The sequence below is a fragment of the Salvelinus namaycush genome, chromosome 8, assembly GCF_016432855.1.
Source record: "Salvelinus namaycush isolate Seneca chromosome 8, SaNama_1.0, whole genome shotgun sequence".
Classification (NCBI taxonomy): Eukaryota; Metazoa; Chordata; class Actinopteri; order Salmoniformes; family Salmonidae; genus Salvelinus; species Salvelinus namaycush.
Window position 1 is genome coordinate 22,247,326 of NC_052314.1, and position 24,563 is coordinate 22,271,888.

Below are 24,563 nucleotides of genomic sequence, written 5' to 3' on the forward strand. Positions count from 1 at the left end.
GAAATAATGCACGCTCTCTAATGCCATTCAATCCAATCAGAAACGAGTATTCAAGAATGCCATGGTATAAACACAATTATAAACTGGGTTGTTCGAGCCCTGAATGCCGATTGGCTGACAGCCGTTGTATATCAGACCATATACCACGGTTATGACAAAACATATATTTTTACTGCTCTAATTACACTGCTCAAAAAAATAAAGGGAACACTTAAACAACACAATGTAACTCCAAGTCAATCACACTTCTGTGAAATCAAACTGTCCACTTAGGAAGCAACACTGATTGACAATAAATTTCACATGCTGTTGTGCAAATGGAATAGACAACAGGTGGAAATTATAGGCAATTAGCAAGACACCCCCAATAAAGGAGTGGTTCTGCAGGTGGTGACCACAGACCACTTCTCAGTTCCTATGCTTCCTGGCTGATGTTTTGGTCACTTTTGAATGCTGGCGGTGCTTTCACTCTAGTGGTAGCATGAGACGGAGTCTACAACCCACACAAGTGGCTCAGGTAGTGCAGCTCATCCAGGATGGCACATCAATGCGAGCTGTGGCAAGAAGGTTTGCTGTGTCTGTTAGCGTAGTGTCCAGAGCATGGAGGCGCTACCAGGAGACAGGCCAGTACATCAGGAGACGTGGAAGAGACCGTAGGAGGGCAACAACCCAGCAGCAGGACCGCTACCTCCGCCTTTGTGCAAGGAGGAGCAGGAGGAGCACTGCCAGAGCCCTGCAAAATGACCTCCAGCAGGCCACAAATGTGCATGTGTCTGCTCAAACGGTCAGAAACAGACTCCATGAGGGTGGTATGAGGGCCCGACGTCCACAGGTGGGGGTTGTGCTTACAGCCCAACACCGTGCAGGACGTTTGGCATTTGCCAGAGAACACCAAGATTGGCAAATTCGCCACTGGCGCCCTGTGCTCTTCACAGATGAAAGCAGGTTCACACTGAGCACATGTGACAGACGTGACAGAGTCTGGAGACGCCGTGGAGAACGTTCTGCTGCCTGCAACATCCTCCAGCATGACCGGTTTGGCGGTGGGTCAGTCATGGTGTGGGGTGGCATTTCTTTGGGGGGCCGCACAGCCCTCCATGTGCTCGCCAGAGGTAGCCTGACTGCCATTAGGTACCGAGATGAGATCCTCAGACCCCTTGTGAGACCATATGCTGGTGCGGTTGGCCCTGGGTTCCTCCTAATGCAAGACAATGCTAGACCTCATGTGGCTGGAGTGTGTCAGCAGTTCCTGCAAGAGGAAGGCATTGATGCTATGGACTGGCCCGCCCGTTCCCCAGACCTGAATCCAATTGAGCACATCTGGGACATCATGTCTCGCTCCATCCACCAACGCCACGTTGCACCACAGACTGTCCAGGAGTTGGCGGATGCTTTAGTCCAGGTCTGGGAGGAGATCCCTCAGGAGACCATCCGCCACCTCATCAGGAGCATGCCCAGGCGTTGTAGGGAAGTCATACAGGCACGTGGAGGCCACACACACTACTGAGCCTCATTTTGACTTGTTTTAAGGACATTACATCAAAGTTGGATCAGCCTGTAGTGTGGTTTTCCACTTTAATTTTGAGTGTGACTCCAAATCCAGACCTCCATGGGTTGATAAATTTGATTTCCATTGATAATTTTTGTGTGATTTTGTTGTCAGCACATTCAACTATGTAAAGAAAAAAGTATTTAATAAGAATATTTCATTCATTCAGATCTAGGATGTGTTATTTTAGTGTTACCTTTATTTTTTTGAGCAGTGTATGTTGGTAACCAGTTTATAATAGCAATAAGGCACCTCGGGGGTTTGTGGTATATGGCCAATATACCACAGCTAAGGGTTGTGTCCAGGCACTCCCGATGCGTCGTGCTTAAGAACAACCCTTAGCCGTGGTATGTAGGCCATATACCACACCCCTCGTGCCTTAATGCTTTAATAAAGTTGATTTATTAGCTTTATTGTTGTTGCTATGATAACACTGATTAACAATAACAAGTTTTGGCAGCATAAACAAGTTTATTGTGGAGTGGGTAACAGGTGCACTATTTTGCAAATGAATTCCCAAGTTCAAGAACATTGGGAAACGGCGGCAAAAAAAGGTGAAATTCGGTGACATCTTTTTGTTTCTCTCTCTCTTTCTCTCTCTCTCACTACCTGTGTCAGCAAGATGGCAGATTACCATAGGCTGAGCCATTTCACACGTTAATTCAATCTCTCCCACGATCTCAGTGGCTCAGAGGCCAGGTGATGACCACCCTTGTGTGCACCACACCATACATTATGCATTGCTCAATGGATAATGTGTTCAAAAGATGTCCCCTGTCTGCCCTTGTTATTGGAAACCGTCTCCCAATGAATAATGAGGACATCAGGGTGCCAAATGTCCCTTGCAGGAAGCAGTGGGCATTTATCTACAAACTGGAGGAGAAAACATCTGTTTGCTAGGCTTTACGCAGCACTGATTCATCGCTCACACCTAGCTCGCTGTAAACAGGCCTGGCTCTGAAGCAAACTTTATGATGGATAGCAGACATTTCATTGTAATGCATGAGCTCTTACCAAACTTCAAACTTGTTGGAAATAAATCCCTTAAAAACAGAGATTGCTGTTGGAGAGAGAACCTCAGTGATCAGAACAGATAATAGGATGAGTATGACGTGAGTACACTCTTACAAAAAAATGCTATCTAGAACCAAAAGGGGTTATTTGGAAAGCCGCAGAACCCTTTTGGAACCCTTTTTTCTAAGAGTGTAGTAAGGGAACTTGTTTAAATGATTTGCCTGCCTCTTTTGTAGCTCTCAAACCTTTCTTAGGATTACTAGTGGAAGCTTTTCTCCTTTACCCTTTCCCCTTTGTTTGCCCCTTAGCTAAGAGATCACGCTGTATATCAGAGCAGGGCATGTCTTAGGAAAGCTGCTTGATTCAGAAGAGCACTTTTGTCTGACACATTCTCAATAGGATTCTCTTGTACACCTCCCTTTGAATAAAAGGTTTGTACAAGCCAGAGGTGTGAGATAATCACATTTTACATTCTTGAATAGATCTGTGGCGGGTAGAGAAGGGCCGAACAACATGACTGCTATGGTGAGGAGGAATAATAGTGTCTCCATAATTGAGAGAGGGGAAGCACGAATGAGTCATCCAGTAGAACTACCCACTCCTGGAGAAACAGCAAATTCCATTTGATGGATATTGATTGGCTACTTCGGCCTTCCGAATCCTGCAAACATTAGATTTTCTGTTTTTCTTACCAAATAGGCCTTTGTTCATTTTTTTCTTGCATATGGCAGAGTTGACTTCAAGGGAAATCGGTACATTCATTGTACTTGGACTGCAAAAACCAAGCAAACAACAAAAAGTAATGGAAGAAGAAATAACACACATGAATGGTCTGACATTTGAAAATCCTTTCCATACTTTTTTTGCTCAAACTTATGAAATATTTTAAATAAATAGCAATTGATCAGAGGAGCTTATGTCTATGCATGGTTTTATGAATACTGAGTGTTCATTTATTCAGCAAATCAAGTGCACTTTAGGCCTACCGATGGCCAATCGGGTGGCTCAGATTACTGTGTCTGCAGTAAAGTAGCAGGCGTAAAAAAAGCTACAGCAAAGTTGATACTGTGAGATTTCCAAACTTTTAAAATCATGACCAGAGAAAGACTGTTTTTATGAGTCCATGTTGAAGTCCTTACTCAGCACTGTCAAAACTTTTTATTCAACACTTATAAGCCATAAAATGCTCAATCGTCCGACTTCCACTCACGCTACAACCAGCACTGCAGCTGTAATGAATGAGTAGGAACATGTATCGATAGGCTTGTTTTATTATTATTAGCAGCTTTTTTAATATTGAGGAATATTTCATTTTCTCTGTTCTGAGTAACAACATGAATTTGTGCATGAGGCATAAATAATGCTGTGCGACTCAAGTTTTGCAATCAGCTGGAAGACAGCATCCCTTTTTGGCCAGTGTCAGTGGAGGAAAGGGAGAGAGGAGGGATGTTGAGAAGCGGACCCTTAGTCTGCTGCTCTCTCACTCCGCTGAGACTGACCATCAGGCAGTGGTGTACAGTACTTAAGTAAAAATACTTTAAAGTACTACTTAAGTAGTTTTTGGGGGTATCTGTACTTTACTATTTATATTTTTGACCACTTTTACTTTTACTCCACTACATTCCTAAAGAAAATAATGTACTTTTTACTCCATACATTTTCCCTGACACCCAAAAGTACCCACATTTTGAATGCTTAACCGGACAGGAAAATGGTCCAATTCACACATTTTTCAAGAGAACATCCCTGCTCATCCCTACTGCCTCTGATTGGCGGACTCACTAAAAGATGAGTGTGCCCCTGACAATCTGTAAATTAAAAAAACAAGAAAATCTTGCCGTCTGGTTTGCCTGATATAAGGAATTTGAAATTATTTATACTTTTACGTTTACTTTTGATACTTAAGCATATTTAAAATCAAATACTTTTAGACTTTTACTCAAGTAGTATTTTACTGGGTGACTTACACTTTTACTTGAGTCCTTTTCTGTTAAGGTATCTTTACTTTTACTCAAGTATGACAATTGGGTACTTTTTCCACCAATGCCATCGGGTGCAGGCACCATCAACCCAGTAAAATGAAAAGCAAAGCTTTTAAATGTATGCTTACTCAGCTGTGCCACACAAGTAATACAACAACTTATCTATTACCAGTGTGATCATATTTCCTACCTCAAATTTTTAAATATAATTTAAAAAATAGTATGAACAACAATGCATTGACAGGGCAATTAAAGCAAAGCCAATATGTGGTGATACTGTATTGAGCCTATAGCCTACTGCACAAACCTCATATCTACAGTACTTTTTTAAAGGTATTTGGTATTTGGTATTTTATTCGGATCCCCATTAGCCTACATATCAATACATACAGTACACACAAACTATCCAGGTCAAATAGGGGAGAGGCGTTGTGCCGTGAGGTGTTGCTTTATCTGTTTTTTGAAACCAGGTTTGCTGTTTATTTGAGCAATATAAGATGAAACAGAGTTCCATGCAATAATGTCTCTATATAATACTGTATGCTTTTTTGAATTTGTTCTGGATTTGGGGACTGTGAAAAGACCCCTGGTGGCATGTCTGGTGGGGTAAGTGTGTGTGTCAGAGCTGCGTGTAAGTTGACTATGCAAACAATTTGGGATTTTCAACATATTAATGTTTCTTATAAAAAGAAGAAGTGATGCAGTCAGTCTCTTCTCAACTCTTAGCCAAGAGAGACTGGCATGCATAATATTTACAGTATATCAGCCCTCTGATTACAATGAAGAGCAAGACGTGCCACTGTTCTGGGCCAGCTGCAGCTTAACTATGTCTTTCCTTGCAGCACTCGACCACACGACTGGACAATAATCAAGATAAGACAAATCTAGAGCCTGCAGGACTTGCTTTTTGGAGTGTGGTGTCAAAATGCTGAGTATATCTTTATTACAGACAGACCTCTAACAATCTTTACAACCATTGAATCTATATGTTTTGACCATGACAGTTTACAATCTAAGGTAACGCCAATTAATTTAGTCTCCTCGACGTGTTCAACAGCTACACCATTCATTAAAAAACATCATCACATTCACAGAGCCCATGGATGGCTTTTGATCATTTTATTGGATTCCTCATGTCTTACTCATTGTTAGGAAGAATTATGGTCCAAATCGGATGTTAGACACTACAGTATATTTATTTAAGATTATATGAATCCTATAAATTAAAATGGCCAATTTGAGTGTAATCAATTAACTTAATTTCTCAGAGATCAAATTATATTCAAAAAAATAATGTTTCAGGAATGCTAATCTTATTTGTTTCTAACCACAGAAACGACTTTAGTACAATCTGAGATGGTGGGTGTCATAATCCTCTGTCGTGTGTTTTTTAAGGTGAAATGACTCAGTTGGTCCCTCCCCCTTATTCCATTAAATCAAATCAAATCAAATGTTATTAATCACATGCTTCATAAACAACAGGTGTGAACTAACAGTGAAATGCTTACTTAGAGGCCCTTCCCAACAATGCAGAGAGAAAGAAAATAGAGAAAAAATTGAAAAGTAACGTGTAATAATAAAGGTAATAATAGATACACAATGAGTATCGATAACTTTGCTATATACAAGGGGTACCAGTACCGAGTCGATGTGCAGGGGTATGAGATAATTGAGGTAGATATGTACATATAACTAGGAATAAAGTGACAGATAGATAGTAAACAGTAACAGTAGCGTATATGACAAGTAAAAAACGTTTGAGCAAAAAGAGTCAATGCAGATAGTCCGGGTAGCTATTTGGTTAACTATTTAACTAACTACTTAGCAGTCCTATGGCTTGGGGGTAGAAGCTGTTCAGGCTCTTGTTGGTTCCAGACTTGATGCGTCGGTAACGCTTGCCATGCAGTAGTAGAGAGAACAGTCTATGACTTGGATGGCTGGAGTCTTCCTCTGACACTGCCTGGTATAGAGGTCCTGGATGGCAGGGAGCTCAGCCCCAGTGATGTACTGGGCCATCCGCACTACCCTCTGTAGTGCCTTGTGGTTGGATGCCAAGCAGCTGCCATACCAAGCGGTGATGCAGCCAGTCAAAATGCTCTTAATGGTGCAGCTGTAGTCTTGTCAGCCTCCTGAGGGGGAAGAGGCATTGTCGTGCCCTCTTCTGACTGTGTTGGTGTGTTTGGACCATGATAGATCCTCAGTGATGTGGACACCAAGGAACTTGAAGCTCTCGACCTGCTCCACTACAGCCCCATTAACATAACGGAGAGAGGAAATTAGAATTGTGCAGTTGTACTCCGTCTCTTTTCTCTCTCTCTCTCTCTCTCTCTCTCTCTCTCTCTCTCTCTCTTTCTCTCTTTCTCTCTTTCTCTCTTTCTCTCTTTCTCTCTTTCTCTGTGTCTGGGAGTGAGAGATAGAGACAGTCAAAGCGTGACAGCATCCAGTAAGCTCTCTCATTTAGCCTTAACACTTTGCTTGCCCTGAACAATGTACGGAGGGCCTTACATTTGGGCATTGGACAGAGTAACACATGACCTCTTCCTTAACCTTCCTCTTCTACACCACCCCATCCTCTCACTGTAAGGTCACGGTAGACAGCACTGCACAGTATGCAGTAGCCTTCATTCACTTGATATCTCATGTTCCCTTGGTGCAGTCCTAGACCACTCAACACCCCTACCCTGACATGTACAGTACAATATGGAGAACACTGTTTGGAAGAGTATTAAAATGTACAGTCTAAGGATGTGGGAGTAATGGTTGGATAATGTTTTCTAGCTGGTGTGCAGCTTAAGCTTGATGCCAATAGTAGTCATGTAATGGTTCAGTCTCTCACTGGTTTAATGGGCAGGCATTTAAAGAGTTCTTCTGCTAGAGTTAATGCATCCTGAGGTGTGTCAAAAAGGCCTGGCAGGATTTCTGGAGCGTTTTAAGAGACAGGTGTTGTACGGCTCCAACAGAGATATATCTGTGATCGGGGACTCTGGGGTCTGCTGGAGCATTGACGGAGGTAATCATTCAGGGAAATGGAGGGGCGAAGCGGCTTTAAATACTGCTGCTCCACTGTTTTAGGCTTCACTGCATAAGCAAATAATGCTCTGTGTCTCTCTAATAAGCCAGTGAGCTCAAGGGGAAAATAGCATCGCAAAAAAGGTTTCTACAAGATACAGCTCTTTTTTTAAAGCTGACATATAAATTGCTTACAATTGTAATGGTTTTTGCTTCAGAGGCACTGCCACTGTGAATGAAAATGACATATTTCAATGCCTTGCAATGTTTTAATGTGGAATTTATCAGTTATTGCAACTGGTGGCGATGTTAATAATCCCCACAGCAGTAATGGATTCAGTAAACCCACTCCAGGTAGCCTAGGTTCTCAGCTAAATCCCTTGATGATTATATAAATACTTTTTATAGTAATACTTGTTATGTCAAATTAGGTCTTTTAGCCTCCTCCCCCAACTGGAATTACATACTTATTTAATTTTTGCTGAATGCAGATAATCATGATTTCATTGTGGGTTTAGAACACCCAGTGTTCTGTTCCCCCTCAATGACTGATCTGATGTCAGAGGAAATTCTCACCTTCTCTTTGAGCCGCAGAATGTGATGAATTCCCTTGCAGTCTTACACAGATTAGAGCTACAGTAGCAGGTACCAGGAGACTTTAGATTCTCAGTGAACATATGCCAGGCCTCGCTTGGATCAGATTCATGGCAATATATGGAAATAAGGATACTGACTGAGGCACACCGGACTGAAATATATTATTTCTTTATGTGGCAAGATAAACGGTGACAGTATACGAATGAATATGCAAGGGAATTAGCTTACCATTCAACTTGCATCTTAGGTTTGACAGGTTGAAAACATACATTTTTACATTGAAAACACGTATCCCCATCTGTCTTTCTCTCCAGACCCCAGAGACAACCCCAAATAGAAATCCACACATGTTCAGAATACATGACATGAAGAGCAATCTTGCTATAGGAGATTCTCCAGCATTAGATGGAACAGATGCAGTGTCATGTCATCCAGAGAGAGTTGCATAAACTGAACAAAAATATAAAAGCAACATGCAACAATTTCAATGATTTTACTGAGTTACAGTTCATATAAGGACATCAGTCAATGTAAATAAATTAATTAGGCCCTAATCTATGGATTTCACATGATGGGAATACAGATATGCATATTTTGGTCACAGATACCTTAAAAAAAAGGTAGGGGCGTGGGTCAGAAAACAAGTTAGAATCTGATGTGACCACCATCTGCCTCATGTCCTTTGCATGGAGTTGATAAGGAAGTTGATTGTGGCCTGTGGAATGTTGTCCCACTCCTCTTCAATGGCTTTGCGAAGTTGCTGGATATTGGCGGGAACTGGAACATGCTGTCTTATAAGTCGATCCTGAGCATCCCAAACATGCTCAATGGGTGACATGTCTGGTGAGTATTGTTACGTTCCCCAGTTTCTGGTTTGTATTTGAGTGTGTGTTTCAGGAGATAGATTCCTGAAAACTCCCCAAGCAGCTGATTGGTCGACCCCAGGCTAATTGATGATTGGAGCTGACCCCGCCCCCTCGTCAAGAAGCAGCTGACTCTAATCACCATTGCCACCAGAAGATATAAAAGCCAGTGTTCTGTTCAGAAGAAGGAGATCATGAGAAAGATTAGAGGGAGATTGAATGTTTTGGAGAAATCATTAGAAAGAGTTCTGTGTTTGTTGCTTTGTCAAAGTTTCTTTAGTGGCCTGAGTTAGTTTACTCAGTTTTGTTGTAAAGTGTTTGTGAAATTGTTAATAATTATTCTGTTTCATTTGTTCCCAGGGGGGAAGGGGAAGGCACTTAGGGAGTGCTTAGGCAAGAGGCCCGAGGGCATACATATACCCGTAGTATATTCAATGTCTAGGCACACTAGGTAAGACCTGGGCGGACCACCCCCTGTATTTTGGTTAGGGCACCAGGTGGTGCTAAGTTAGGTAAGTTAAGTGGGTAGGCAGGTTAGATAGGAGAGGGGGAGCTTTGATATTTACTTTCTTTCCTTTGGTTCCGTCCAGCCCCTTTTCCCCATATTACCGTGTAAGAAATAATCCTAGTAACGGTAAATTCTGCCTTTGTCGTCCTTTCTCGCACCTACGGTCCATACCTCTTTCGCTTCACGGAGAGTTGAGTTGCAGCAGGGAGTTGCGTTCCCTCTTTTTAGAGGCGTGCGTAACATAATGGGGGCTCATCCGGGATTCCATTAAACCCACCGGACCCTGCTGCACTGAGCTCTCTGTGGTTAGTGATTGAGGTGTGATGGTAGGTTGTGAGTTTGGATGACTTGTTTAGTTTGTGTGTTCAGTAGATTGTTGTGTACAAGATGGCTGCCTCAGCCATCTCCAAGTTCATTGAAGCACCCTCTATTGATTGTTTGTTGAGGTTTCGAAAAGTAGACCTTTTAGCTATAGCTGACCATTATGGATTCATTATCCCTGAGAAAGCCCTGAAGGCTGAGCTTTTAGTGCTAGTCAGGGAGGGATTAGTAAGAGAAAGAATTCTCTCATTGCAAGGAGAGGAGACGGGTAGACCTTCCGATGTCAAGTCGGAGGACAGGGCGGAGGAAGGGGTTGCTCGTACCCCCTTTGCATTGCCTCGATATGATCCTTTATCTTCTGCTTCAGGTCGTTCAGACGGGACCGCTAGGCTGAAGGTGAGGCTGGCCCGGTTAGAAATGGAGCAAAAAGATAAGGAGAGACAGATGCATTTTGATCTTGAAATTAGGAAAATAGAAGCCGACAAGGAGGTGAGGATCCGACAACTGGAGCTAGAAGCTGGCTCCGGTACGACTCCAAAAGCTGCTCATCATCAAGCCCACTTTGATGTGAGTAAAAATATAGCTTTAGTCCCACCATTCCGAGAGTCGGAAGTTGATTCCTATTTCTCTGCGTTTGAGCGTGTGGCCGCTGCGCTACATTGGCCACTCGAGATTTGGCCGCTCCTGTTACAATGTAAATTGTCTGGGAAAGCCCAGGAAGTAGTAGCTGCTCTCTCCCTGAAAGACAGTTTACACTACGAAACAGTTAAAACTACCGTGTTGCGGGCTTATGAGTTGGTGCCTGAAGCTTATAGACAGCGCTTCAGGAACCACAAGAAACCCTCTCACTGTACTTTTGTTGAGTTTGCTAGGGACAAAGAGTCTCTGTTTAATCGATGGTGTTCAGCCAGCAAAGCTAACACCTTTGCTGATATTTGGGAGTTGATGCTGTTGGAGGATTTTAAAAGCAACCTCCCTGATAGAATTGTAGTTCATTTAAATGAACAGAAAGTGGTGACATTGGCTCAGGCAGCAGTGTTGGCAGATGAGTACGCTTTGACACACAAGACTGTCTTTGGTGCACCTCGTTTTGAAGGTAGACTGATTACGTCATCAGTGCCTCGTTCAGGTCGCTTTTCCTCTGACAAACCTTTTCATGAGATCCGTGAATGTTTTTACTGTCACCAAAAGGGTCACGTGATTGCGGACTGCCCAGTTTTGAAAAATAAACCGAAACAGTCACCGTCCCCAAAAAGAAAAAGTTTGGGTTTAGTCAAGTCTTTGGCTCGTCCGTTGGTCCGAGGTATTGATTCAGCATTTGAGAAACCGGATCCTGTTTATGCTCCGTTTATCTCTACCGGTTGTGTTTCCTTAACTGGAGAACAAGCTGATCAAAAGCCAATTAAAATCTTACGAGACACCGGGGCGGCGCAGTCAGTAATCATTACTGATGCTTTACCCTGGTCTCCTGAAACATATTGTGGCTCGCATGTCATATTACAGGGGATAGAGACAAAAACAGTACCTGTACCATTACACTGGGTCCACTTAGTGTCAGACTTGGTATCAGGACGTTTCCGTGTTGGTGTAGTGTCTACACTGCCAGTAAAAGGAGTCACATTGCTACTAGGGAATGATATTGCTGGTGGTAACGTTACTCCTGTGTTAGAGGTAGTAGACAACCCAGAAATCAGAATTGCAGATGAGAAATTGTTTCAAGCATTTCCACATGTTTTTCCTGCTTGTGTCTTAACGAGGGCACAATCTCGCAAGCTTGGAGATGTGGTGGATTTGGCTAGTTCCATTTTTGAGAATATTGAAGTAGAAGACAATGCATCGAGTATTCCTTCTGCAAGTCCGACAGTTTTTACAGGAGTAAAAACTAAGGCAGGGGACTGCGAAATCGCGCCCCAATTACATGACATTCTTTTGTCTGTCACCCCTGAGAAGGTGATTGAATGTCAAAAAGGAGACACCAGTCTTCGTAAGTGTTTTGCTTCAGTAATTTCCATTGAAGAAGCTAAAACTAGAGAGACTGCCTACTTTATGGAAGCAGGAGTTTTGATGCGTAAATGGGCAGCTCATGACACCGTTAATGACTGGAGTGAAGTGTGTCAAGTGGTTGTTCCTACACCGTTCCGACAGCAGGTGCTGTCACTCGCCCATGACCAGGCGTGGTCTGGACATTTGGGGATCACAAAGACTTATAACCGGGTCCTTCGTCATTTTTTCTGGCCAGGTTTGAAGTCTGATGTGGTCCAATTTTGTAAAACATGTCACGTATGTCAACTCACTGGGAAAGCGAATCAAACAGTTCCTCGAGCACCGCTCTGCCCGATTCCTGTGGTGGGGGAACCGTTTGAAAGAGTGATAGTTGATTGTGTAGGTCCATTGCCGAAAACCAGGTCAGGTAACCAGTTCTTACTAACAATAATGTGCAGTGCTACTCGATACCCAGAGGCTATTCCTCTCCGTACTATAACGGCTAAGACTGTGGTGAAGGCACTGGTGAAGTTCTTCTCTACGTTTGGACTCCCTAAAGTAATCCAAACTGATCAGGGATCCAACTTTATGTCCAAAATGTTTTCAAATGTGTTAAAGACGCTGTGTATTTCCCATCAGGTCTCAAGTCCGTATCATCCAGAGAGTCAAGGGGCTCTCGAACGTTGGCATCAGACGCTGAAGGCAATGCTACGCAAGTATTGTATGGATACCAGTACCGATTGGGATGAGGGGGTGCCCTTTGTCCTATTTGCTATTAGGGAAACGATACAAGAGTCCTTAGGGTTCAGCCCTGCTGACCTTGTGTTTGGACATACCCCAAGGGGCCCGCTGAAAGTGTTGAAGGAGCATATCTTATCTCCTACACCCAGTAGCGCCCCTAAAAATGTGTTGGATTATGTCAGTAAGATGCGGGAGAGACTGCACGCCGCATGTGCGTTGGCCCAAAAGTCTCTTTTCTCTTCGCAAAAACGCATGAAGGTGCATTATGACAAAAAGGCTGTTGGCCGTTCTTTTGCACCAGGGGATCAAGTTTTAGTTTTGTTGCCAATTCCTGGCTCATCTCTGTCAGCACGTTTTTCTGGACCATATCTGGTGGAAAAGAAACTCAGTGACACCAACTATGTGATAAAGACCCCAGATCGAAGGCGTTCTTCCCGTGTGTGCCATGTTAACATGTTAAAAGCATATTATGTACGTGACTCTCCAGACAGCTCCTCAAGTAAGCCGGTCCAGCCCGCCGTCTCCAGTGTGGCTGCGGTGGTGCTGAAGCCTGGCTGGGACCTAGAGGATGATAAGGAGGATGGGTTGGAGTTACGCCATACGTTACAGCAGTGTGAACGCCTATGTAATTCAGAGATGCTGAAGAAGTTACCCTCTCAAATGGAACATTTGGATAACGATCAAACTAAGGACCTTATCCTATTGATAAACAGTTTTCTCAGTGTGTTTCAGGACGTTCCGAGTCGCACGTCCATCTTGGAACATGACGTGGATGTAGGGAACGCTGCTCCTATACGTCAGCATCCGTACCGGGTTAATGCAAAGAAAAGGGAGGTAATGAAAAGTGAGGTAGCTTATTTATTGCAGAATGACATGGCAAAACCCAGTAACAGCTCCTGGAGTTCCCCATGTATTCTTGTTCCTAAGCCTGACGGTACGTCCCGCTTATGCACGGACTATCGTCGAGTAAATGCAGTTACAAAGTCTGATTCTTTTCCTCTACCTCGATTAGATGACTGCATTGATAGAATTGGCTCTGCTGCTTACGTTAGTAAGTTAGATTTGTTAAAAGGTTATTGGCAGGTGCCTCTGACCTCTAGAGCTTCTGACATATCGGCTTTTGTTACGCCTGATAACTTTGTACAATACACTGTGATGCCCTTTGGCATGTGTAATGCACCTGCTACTTTTCAGCGTCTAGTTAACATTGTGTTTGCAGATGTGCCAAATTGTACTGCATACCTTGATGATGTGGTGATACATTCGTCTACTTGGTCTGATCATCTCTCCACTTTGAAAAGTGTGTTTCAGCGGTTGGAGAATGCTTCTTTAACCCTCAATTTGGCCAAGTGTGAGTTTGGGAAGGCTACGGTGACTTACTTAGGGAAACAAGTGGGACGAGGTCAAGTGCGCCCAGTAACTGGCAAAGTGGAAGATATTGTTGCTTTTCCTGCTCCCACGACTCGACGCCAGTTGCGCAGATTCCTAGGGATGGTAGGGTACTATCGTACATTCTGTAAGAATTTCTCGACGGTAGTAGCTCCCCTTTCATCTCTGCTTAGTCCCAAGGTACCATTTAGGTGGTCCAAGGACTGTAACCATGCTTTTGAGTCCGCTAAAGCGCTACTTTGTAGTGCCCCAGTGCTTGCCGCCCCCAACTTTGACAAACCTTTTAAGTTGGAGGTTGACGCTAGTATAGTGGGGGTGGGTGCGGTTCTCTTACAGGAAGATGAAGACGGAGTGGATCGGCCCGTCAGTTTCTTCTCCCGTAAGTTCAACTCGTGTCAGTCAAGGTACTCCACAATTGAACAAGAGACGCTAGCTTTATTGCTAGCCTTACAGTTCTTTGAAGTATATGTGGGATCCAGTGCCTTGCCTGTAATGGTCTTCACGGACCATAATCCTTTAGTGTTCTTGAAGCAAATGTACAATCAGAACCGCCGCCTTATGCGGTGGGCTCTGATTGTACAAAGATATAATGTACAGATAGCTTATGTGAAGGGCTCGGCGAATGTGGTTGCTGACGCTCTATCACGGGTTTACTAACTGGGGAAGCGTTGGGTTTTGTTATTACAAACTATGTTTGCAATTTTTGTGGTGGGCGTGTTACGTTCCCCAGTTTCTGGTTTGTATTTGAGTGTGTGTTTCAGGAGATAGATTCCTGAAAACTCCCCAAGCAGCTGATTGGTCGACCCCAGGCTAATTGATGATTGGAGCTGACCCCGCCCCCTCGTCAAGAAACAGCTGACTCTAATCACCATTGCCACCAGAAGATATAAAAGCCAGTGTTCTGTTCAGAAGAAGGAGATCATGAGAAAGATTAGAGGGAGATTGAATGTTTTGGAGAAATCATTAGAAAGAGTTCTGTGTTTGTTGCTTTGTCAAAGTTTCTTTAGTGGCCTGAGTTAGTTTACTCAGTTTTGTTGTAAAGTGTTTGTGAAATTGTTAATAATTATTCTGTTTCATTTGTTCCCAGGGGGGAAGGGGAAGGCACTTAGGGAGTGCTTAGGCAAGAGGCCCGAGGGCATACATATACCCGTAGTATATTCAATGTCTAGGCACACTAGGTAAGACCTGGGCGGACCACCCCCTGTATTTTGGTTAGGGCACCAGGTGGTGCTAAGTTAGGTAAGTTAAGTGGGTAGGCAGGTTAGATAGGAGAGGGGGAGCTTTGATATTTACTTTCTTTCCTTTGGTTCCGTCCAGCCCCTTTTCCCCATATTACCGTGTAAGAAATAATCCTAGTAACGGTAAATTCTGCCTTTGTCGTCCTTTCTCGCACCTACGGTCCATACCTCTTTCGCTTCACGGAGAGTTGAGTTGCAGCAGGGAGTTGCGTTCCCTCTTTTTAGAGGTGTGCGTAACAAGTATGAAGACCATGGAAGAACTGGGACATTTTCAGCTTCCAGGAATTGTGTACAGATCCTTGCAACATGGGGTCGTGCATTATCATGCTGAAATATGAGGTAATGGTGGCGGATGAATGGCACGACAATGACCTTGTCATGATATCTCTGCACATTCAAATTGCCATCGATAAAATGCAAATGTGTTCGTTGTCCGTAGTTTATGCCTGCCCATAACATAACCCCACCGCCACCATGGATCACTCTGTTCACAACACTGACATCAGCAAACCGCTCGCCCACACAACGGGATACACTCTGTCTGCCATCTGCCCGGTATAGTTGAAACTGGGATTCATCCGTGAAGAGCACATTTCTCCAGCATGCGAGTAGCAATCAAAGGTGAGCATTTTCCCACTGAAGTCGGTTACGACCCCGAACTACAGTCAGGTCAAGACCCTGGTGAGGACGATGAGCATGCATATGCGTTTCCCTGAGACAGTTTCTGATATTTTGTGCAGTAATTATTTGGTTATGCAAACCAACAGTTTAATCAGCTGTCCGGGTGGCTGGTCTCAGATGATCCCACAGATGATGGTAACACGTGGTCTGCGATTGTGATGGCAGTTCGATGTACTGCTAAATTCTCTCAAACGACATTGGAGGCGGCTTCTGGTAGAGAAATGAACATTACATTCTCTGGCAACAGCTTTGGTGGACATTCCTGCAGTCAGCATGCCAATTGCACATTTCATCAGAACTTGAGACATCTGTGGCATTGTGTTGTGAGACAAAACTGCACATTTTAGAGTGGCCTTTTACTGTCCCCAGCACAAGGTGCACTTGTGTAATGATCATGTTGTTTAATCAGCTTCTTGATATGCCACACCTGTCAGGTAGATGGATCATCTTGGCAAATGAGAAATGCTCACAAATAGGGATGTAAACAAATCTGTGCACAATATTTTAGAGAAATAAACTTTTTGTGCGTTTGGACAATTTCTGGGATCATTTATTTCAGCTCATGAAACATGGGACCAACACTTTACATGTTTCATTTATATTTGTATTCAGTGTAATACAATATAATACCACATATTAGAAAGGTACACTACATGACCAAAAGTATGTGGACACCTGCTCAGCTAACATCTCATTCCGAAATCATGGGCATTAGTATGGAGTTGGTCCCCTCCTTTGCTGCTATAACAGCCTCCACTCTTCCGAGAAGGCTTTCCACTAGATGTTGGAACATTGCTGCAAGAGTATTAGTGAAGTCGGGCACTGATGTTGGGCGAGTAGGCCTGGCTCGCAGTCGGCGTTCCAATTCATCCCAAAGGTGTTCGATGGGGTTGAGGTCAGGGCTCTGTGCAGGCCAGTCAAGTTCTTCCACACCGATCTCGACAAACAATTTATGCATGGAACTCGTTTTGTGCATGCTGAAACAGGAAAAGGCCTTCCCCAAACTGTTGCCACAAAGTTGGAAGCACATAATCGTCTAGAATGTCGTTGTATGCTGTTGCATTAAGTTTACTCTTCACTGGAACTAAGGGGCCTAGCCCGAACCAAACAGCCCCAGACCATTATTCCTCCTCCACCAAACTTTACATTTGGCACAATTCATTCGGGCAGGTAGCGTTTTCCTGGCATCCACAAGACCCAGATTTATCCTTCGGAATGCCAGATGGTGAAGTGTGATTCATCACTCCAGAAAATGTGTTTCCATTGCTCCAGAGTCCAATGTCGGTGAGCTTTACACTACTCCAGCAGACTAATGGCATTGTGCATGGTAATCTTAGGCTTGTGTGTGGCTGCTCGGCCATAGAAACCTATTTCATGAAGCTCCCGACCAATAGTTATTGGGCTGACGTTGCTTCCAGAGGCAGTGTGGAACTCGGTAGGAAGTGTTACAACCAAGGACAGACGACTGTTACGCGCTACGCGCTTCAGCACTCGGCTGTCCCGTTCTGTGAGATTGTGTGGCCTACCACTGTGCGGCTGAGCTGTTATTGCTCCTAGACTTTTCCACTTCACAATAACAGCGCTTACAGTTGACCAGGGCAGCTCTAGCAGGGCAGAAATTTGACAACCTGACTTGTTGGGCTCCCGAGTGGCGCAGCGGTCTAAGGCAATGCCTCTCAGTACTAGAGGTGGCACTACAGACCATGGTTCGATTCCAGGCTGTATCACAACCGGCTGTGATTGGGAGTCCCATAGGGCGGCACACAATTGGCCCAGCGTCGTTAGAGTTTGGCTGGGGTAGGCTGTCATTGTAAATAAGAATTTGTTATTAACTGACTTGCCTAGTTAAATAAAGGTTAAATATATATATATATATTTTAAAGGTGGAATTCTATGACGGTGCCACGTTGAAAACCACTGAGCTCTTCAGTAAGGCCATTCTACTGCCAATGTTTGTCTATGGAGATTGCATGGCTGTGTGCTCGATTTTATACACCTGTCAGCAACGGGTGTGACTGAAATAGCTGAATCCACTAATTTGAAGGGCTGTCCAAATACTTTTGTATATATAGTGTATCATCAGGAGCCCCAAACGACATCAATGTAGATTTTCACACGCTAACAAGACTAGCATATTCGTACAGGACAATCATGCAGTCCTCCACTGCAAAGAGATACAAAGTGCTCCACATTGTTGACAAAGGAATAAAGTCCATGATGGAACTGATATTGTGTTAAATTATCATCAATTAAATTGATGCCTTCAAAAATGGGCAGAAGAAGAACAATAAGTCATACAATATTTACAGTGTCAGTCTTTGCAGTGGTGGCCTGTGGCACATCGGATGAGTGATGAACAAAGTATAACGCTTCGTCCAGCACGTCGGATGAGTGATGAACAAAGTATAACACTTCGTCCAGTCAGCCTCAGACGGACACCCTGTAAATATGATGGAGTGTCCCACTCAACAACTTGGCAGCAACATGAACAAATAGATTTTCTGACCGATTAAAAAAGATTAAACCAGCCATAAAAACAACAGGAAAATGCTTAATGGACCATATGCACACACTAGGCTTTTATATGTATAATTTTCCTTTCATTCGGTGCCATTAATCTTATTTATGCTGACAAGATGGATAGCTGTCAATACAAGCAGATCTGTCACACTGAGGTACACAGTGTCCTTTGGATGAGTCCTTCAGAGGGGAAGGTACCTCCCCTTTCACTCTCACAGCCTCTTTGCATTAGCCCACTGTGAGGAATTCTCAGACAGAGGCTAGTCTGGTGAAATTTCCTCTTCAGAATAGTTGAGCAAGTAAGTCTCTGCGGGTTCAGTCCGTCAGTTTAGGAAGTTACAGCTAATATTTGACATGGCGACCTGTGTCTAAATAAGTAATTAACCAGTAATTAACCAGACAGGGAGAGACTCAGACAAACTAGCCACTGATTGAGTTCATGAAGAGTTTATAAGTCAGAGGGCATCTAAAGTTGTGCGTTTTCCAATCCACACTTAAGGTTGAAACATAAACTAATAAACTCTATCCTACATGTCATACTTACACTTTACAGTTCAGGGACAGAGTTGGATATGGATTATTCAAAAATGGGCGGTAATATAAACAGATTATTTTCACTATTTAAATCCCATACATATTATGTTCAACCTCTAAGTGGGAAGAGGAATCAAAATGTAATTGATCCCAACTCTGACTTGCACTACTCCTACTGTTTAATTTAAAAGATTCCGCTAGGAAAAAGGGGGACTTTCAATTATGCTGTCCTTGCAACCAGAACGCCTCTTTGTGGATCTCCCTGCACTGATCTCCTCTGGATTTACAGCTCTCTGACAGTGAGGTTTCCTTCCTCAAGCTGCGATAAACATGTATACCATTCTTAGATCAGACTTATGTTGTTGGAAATACTGGTGAGATTCAAGTGTCATCCTCCAAGCCTTCACTCTTAGACAAAAGGGGTCCAAAAGGGTTCTTTGCAGAGGGATAGGCTTCTAATATCAGATTTCAGGTATGACCCAGATGCAGACAGTGTCGAAGAAACAAACATTTATTTATAGTACAGGGGCAGGCAAACGACAGGTCAAAGGCAAGCAGAGGTCCGTAATCCAGAGAGGGTGCAAAAGGTCCAGAACGGCAGGCAGTCTCAGGGTCAGGGCAGGCTGGGGTCAATAATTCAGTAAGGTGGGGCAAGGTATAGAATGGTAGGCAGACTCTGGATCAGGGCAGCCAGAATGGTCAAAACCGGGAAGGACTCCTGTAGATAACAGGAGCAAGAACAGACAGGAAGGAGCAAGGGGACAAACGCTGGTAGGTTTCATGAAACAAAACAAATTGGCAACAGACAAACAGAGAACACAGGTGTAAATACACAGGGAATAATGGGGAAGATGGGTGACACCTGGAGGGGGTGGAGACAGAAAGACAGGTGAAACAGATCAGGGTGTGACACCTAATAAGAACCGTTTTGATCTGAATAACCCTTTTTGAAAGATAAGGGTTCTTTGGTGACAGTTTGGAAGGCAAGAATGATTCTTTGGAAGGTAAGAAGGGTTCTACAGTGCATTCGGAAAGTATTCAGGCCCCTTCCCTTTTTTCACATTTTGTTACGTTACAGCCTTACTCTAAAATTGATTAAATACATACAAATCTTCAGCAATCTACACACAATACCCCATAACGGCAAAGCGAAAACATGGTTTTAGAAATATTCCGTAAAGACAAAGCAAAAACTGTTTTTTAGATATTTAAAAAAAAAAAACATTTACATAAGCGTTCAGACCCTTTACTCAGTACTTTGTTGAAGCACCTTTGGCAACGATTACAGCCTCGAGTCTTCTTGGGTACAAGCTTGGCACACCTGTATTTGGGGAGTTTCTCCCATTTTTCTCTGCAGATCCTCGCAAGCTCTGTCAGGTTGGATGGGGAGCGTCGCTGCACAGTTATTTTCAGGTCACTCCAGACATTCAATCGGGTTCAAGTCCGGGTTCTGGATGGGCCACTCAAGGACATTCAGAGACTTGTCTTAAAGCCACTCCTGCGTTGTCTTGGCTGTGTGCTTGGGGTCGTTGTCCTGTTAGAAGGTGAACCTTCGCCCCCAGTCTGAGATCCTGAGCGCTCTGGAGCAGGTTTTCATTAAGAATCTCTCTGTACTTTGTTCCATTCATCTTTGCCTCGGTTGGTGGAGTTCTGCAGAGATGGTTGTCCTTCTAGAAGGTTCTCCCATCTCCACAGAGGAACTCTAGAGCTCAGTCATAGTGACCATCAGGTTCTTGGTCACCTCCCTGACCAAGGCCCTTCTCCCCCTATTGCTCAGTTTGGCCGGGTGGCCAGCTGTAGGAAGAGTCTTGGTGGGTCCGAACTTCTTCCATTTAAGAATTATGGAGGCCACTGTGTTTTTGGGGACCTTCAATGCTGCAGAAATGTTTTGCTACCCATCCCCAGATCTGTGCCTCGACACAATCCTGTCTTGTAGCTCTACGGACAATTCCTTCAACCTCATGGCTTGGTTTTTGCTCTGACATGCACTGTCAACTGTGGGACCTCATATAGACATGTGTGTTCCTTTCCAAATCATGTCCAATCAACTGAATTTACCACAGGTGGACTCCAATCAAGTTGTAGATACTGTACATCGCAAGGATGATCCATGGAAACAGAATGCACTTGAGCTCAATTTTGAGTCTCACAGCAAAGGGCCTAAATACTTATAAATAAAATAAGAAAAACAGAAACAAGATATTTCAAAAAATCTAAAAACCTGTTTCTGCTTTGTCATTTTGGGGTACTGTGTATAGAATGATGAGGAGAATAAGGCTGTAACGTAACAAAATGTGGAAAAAGAGAAGGGGTCTGAATAATTTCCGAATGCACTGTAGAACTCTTCTGAATCTGAATAACCTTTTTTATTGTATTATTTTATTTAATTTAAACGGTGCCTAAGCATTGGTGTTTGTATCAATGTTTACACTTTAACATCAGGAGTTGGAGTAATCTGATAAGTTTAAAAATATAGGTGTGAAAATGTTTTAAAACCTCTACAGGATCAGTGTCCCTATACCGGGACAGTTGTTGCTAACCTGCGCTAATGTGACTAGAATGACGTTGTTAGTAACAGCAAACTTTCCAGGACATAGACATGTCTTATATGGGCAGAAAGCTTAAGTTCTTGTTAATCTAACTGCGCTGTCCAATTTACAGTAGCTATTACAGTGAAAAAATACCATGCTATTGTTTGAGGAGAGTGCACAACAACAAAAAACTTTTATCACGGCAACTGGTTTGATACATTCACCTCTGAAGGTAAATAATGTACTTACATTCAGTAATCTTGCTCTGATTTGTCATCCTGAGGGTCCCAGAGATAAAATGTTGTGTAGTTTTCTTTGATAAAATCAATTTTTATATTAAAATGTAGGAACCGGGTTCAACAGTTTGAACCACTGCTGTGTCTGTATTACCCCGGTCTATTACCCCGGTATCGAGGTAATTGAGGTAATATGTAGATGCAGGTAGAGTTATTAAAGTGACTATGCCTAGATAATAACAGAGAGTAGCAGCAGTGTTCCATAAGGGCAATGCAAATAGTCTGAGTAGCCATTTGATTAGCTGTTCAGGAGTCTTATGGCTTGGAAGTAGAAGCTATTTAGGAGCCTCTTGGAAATAGACTTGGTGCTCCGGTACCGCTTGCCGTGCGATACCAGAGAGAACAGTCCATGACTAGGGTGGCTGGAGTCTTTGACAATTTTTAGGCCCTTCCTCTGACACCGCCTGGTATAGGATGTCAGGAAGCTTGGCCCCAGTGATGTACTGGGCCGTACGCACTACCCTCTGTAGTGCCTTGCGTTCAGAGGCCGAGCAGTTGCCATACCAGGCAGTGATGTAACCCGTTAGGATGCTCTCGTTGGTGCAGCTGTAAAACCTTTTGAGGATCTGAGGACCCATGCCAAATATTTTCAGTCTCCTGAGGGGGATTAGGTTTTGTCGTCCCCTCTTCATGACTGTCTTGGTGTGCTTGGACCATGATAGTTTGTTGGTGATGTGGACGCCAAGGAACTTGAAGCACTCATCCTGTTCCACTACAGCCCTGTCGATGAGAATGGGGGCATGCTCGGTCCTCCTTTTCCTGTAGTCCACAATCATCTCCTTAGTCTTGATCACGTTGAGGGAGAGGCTGTTGTCCTTGTACCACATGGTCAGGTCTCTGACCTCCTCCCTATAGGCTGTCTCATCGTTGTCAGTGATCAGGCCTACCACTGTTGTGTCATCAGCAAACTTAATGATGGTGTTGGAGTCGTGCCTGGCCGTGCAGTCATGAGTGAACATCGAGTACAGGAGGGGACTGAGCACGCACGCCTGAGGGGCCCCCGTGTTGAGGATCAGCGTGGCGGATGTGTTGTTACCTACCCTTACCACCTGGGGGCGGCCTTCAGGAAGTCCAGGATCCATTTGCAGGGAGGTGTTTAGTCCCAGGGTCCTAAGCTTAGTAATGAGCTTTGAGGGCACCATGGTGTTAAACGCTGAGCTGTAGTCAATGAATAGCATTCTCACATAGGTGTTCCTTTTGTCCAGGTGTGAAAGGACAGTGTAGAGTGCAATAGAGATTGCATAATCTGTGGATCTGTTGCGGCGGTATGCAAATTGGAATGGGTCTAGGGTTTCTGGGATAATGGTGTTGATGTGAGCCATGACCAGCCTTTCAAAGAATTTCATTGCTACAGACGTGAGAGCTACGGGATGGTAGTCATTTAGGCAGGTTACCTTAGTGTTCTTGGGCACAGGGACAATGGTGGTCTGCTTGAAACATGTTGGTATTATGGACTCAGACAGGGAGAGGTTGAAAATATCAGTCAAGACACTTGCCAGTTGGTCAGCGCATGCTCGAAGTACACGTCCTGGTAATCCGTCTGGCTCTGCTGCCTTGTGAATGTTGAACGGTTTCAAGGTCTTACTCACATTATCTGCAGAGAGCGTGATCACACTTTCGTCCGGAACAGCTGATGCTCTCATGCATGTTTCAGTGTTACTTGCCTCGAAGCAAGCATAGAAGTTTTTTAGCTTATCTGGTAGGCTCGTGTCACTGGGCAGCTCTCGGCTGTGCTTCCCTTTGTAGTCTGTAATAGTTTGCAGGCCCTGCCGCATCGGAGCCGGTGTAGTACGATTGGACCTTAGTCCTGTATTGACGCTTTGGAGGGCATAGTGGGATTTCTTATAAGCTTCCGGGTTAGAGTCCCGCTCCTTGAAAGCGGCAGCTCTACCCTTTAGCTCAGTGCGAATGTTGGCTTCTGGTTGTGGTATGCACGTACAGTCACTGTGGGGACGACGTCCTCGATGCACTTCTTGATAAAGCCAGTGACTGATGTGGTGTACTCCTCAATGCCATCGGAAGAATCCCGGAACATATTCCAGTCTGTGCTAGCAAAACAGTCCTGTAGTTTAGCATCTGCTTCATCTGACCACTTGTTTATAGGCCGAGTCACTGGTGCTTCCTGCTTTAATTTTTGCTTGTAAGCAGGAATCAGGAGGATAGAATTATGGCCTTTCTCTTTCATTTCAAAGATGGAAAACACATGTTTTTTTGTTTGTATTATCTTTTACCAGATCTAATGTGTTATATTGTCCTACATTAATTTCACATTTCCACAAACCTCAGTGTTTCCTTTCAAGTGGTATCAAGAATATGCATATCCTTGCTTCAGGTCCTGAGCTACAGGCAGTTAGATTTGGGCATCTCATTTTAGACTAAATTTATAAAAAGTGTCTGATCCTTAAATTAAACTGTACCTATATGGTGATTTTTGTACATCTCTCTGGTATTCCCTTAATAGTTTTACAGTGCCTTCAGGAAGTATTCATACCCCTTGACTTATTCCACATTTTGTTGTGTTACAGCCTGAATTCCAAATGGATTAGATATTTGTTTTCTCACAGATCTACACACAATTCTCAAGTCTTGACAATCGATTTATTTTAAGCCGATTTAAGTCAAAACTATTACTAGGCCACCGAGGAACATTCAATGTCATCTTGGTAAGCAACTCCAGTGTATATTTGGCCTTGTGTTTTAGGTTATTGTCCTACTGAAAGGTGAATTTGTCTCCCAATGTTGGAAAGCAAAGGGAACCAGCTTTTCCTCGAGGATTTTGCCTGTGCTTAGCTCTATTCTGTTTCTTT

General features: G+C 43.7%; 1 protein-coding gene across 1 annotated transcript in view; it reads left to right on the forward strand.

Annotated features, from left to right (window-relative positions):
* Positions 1 to 7,425: 7,425 nt before the first annotated feature.
* Positions 7,426 to 24,563, forward strand: part of LOC120052068 (piggyBac transposable element-derived protein 4-like) — a 54,998-nt gene continuing 37,860 nt past the window's right edge. Inside the window, exons 1-3 of the mRNA XM_038998929.1 lie at positions 7,426 to 7,555; positions 13,055 to 13,151; positions 13,495 to 13,501. Coding sequence (XP_038854857.1) covers positions 7,426 to 7,555; positions 13,055 to 13,151; positions 13,495 to 13,501 — 234 coding nt within the window. The remainder of the gene's footprint in view (positions 7,556 to 13,054; positions 13,152 to 13,494; positions 13,502 to 24,563) is intronic.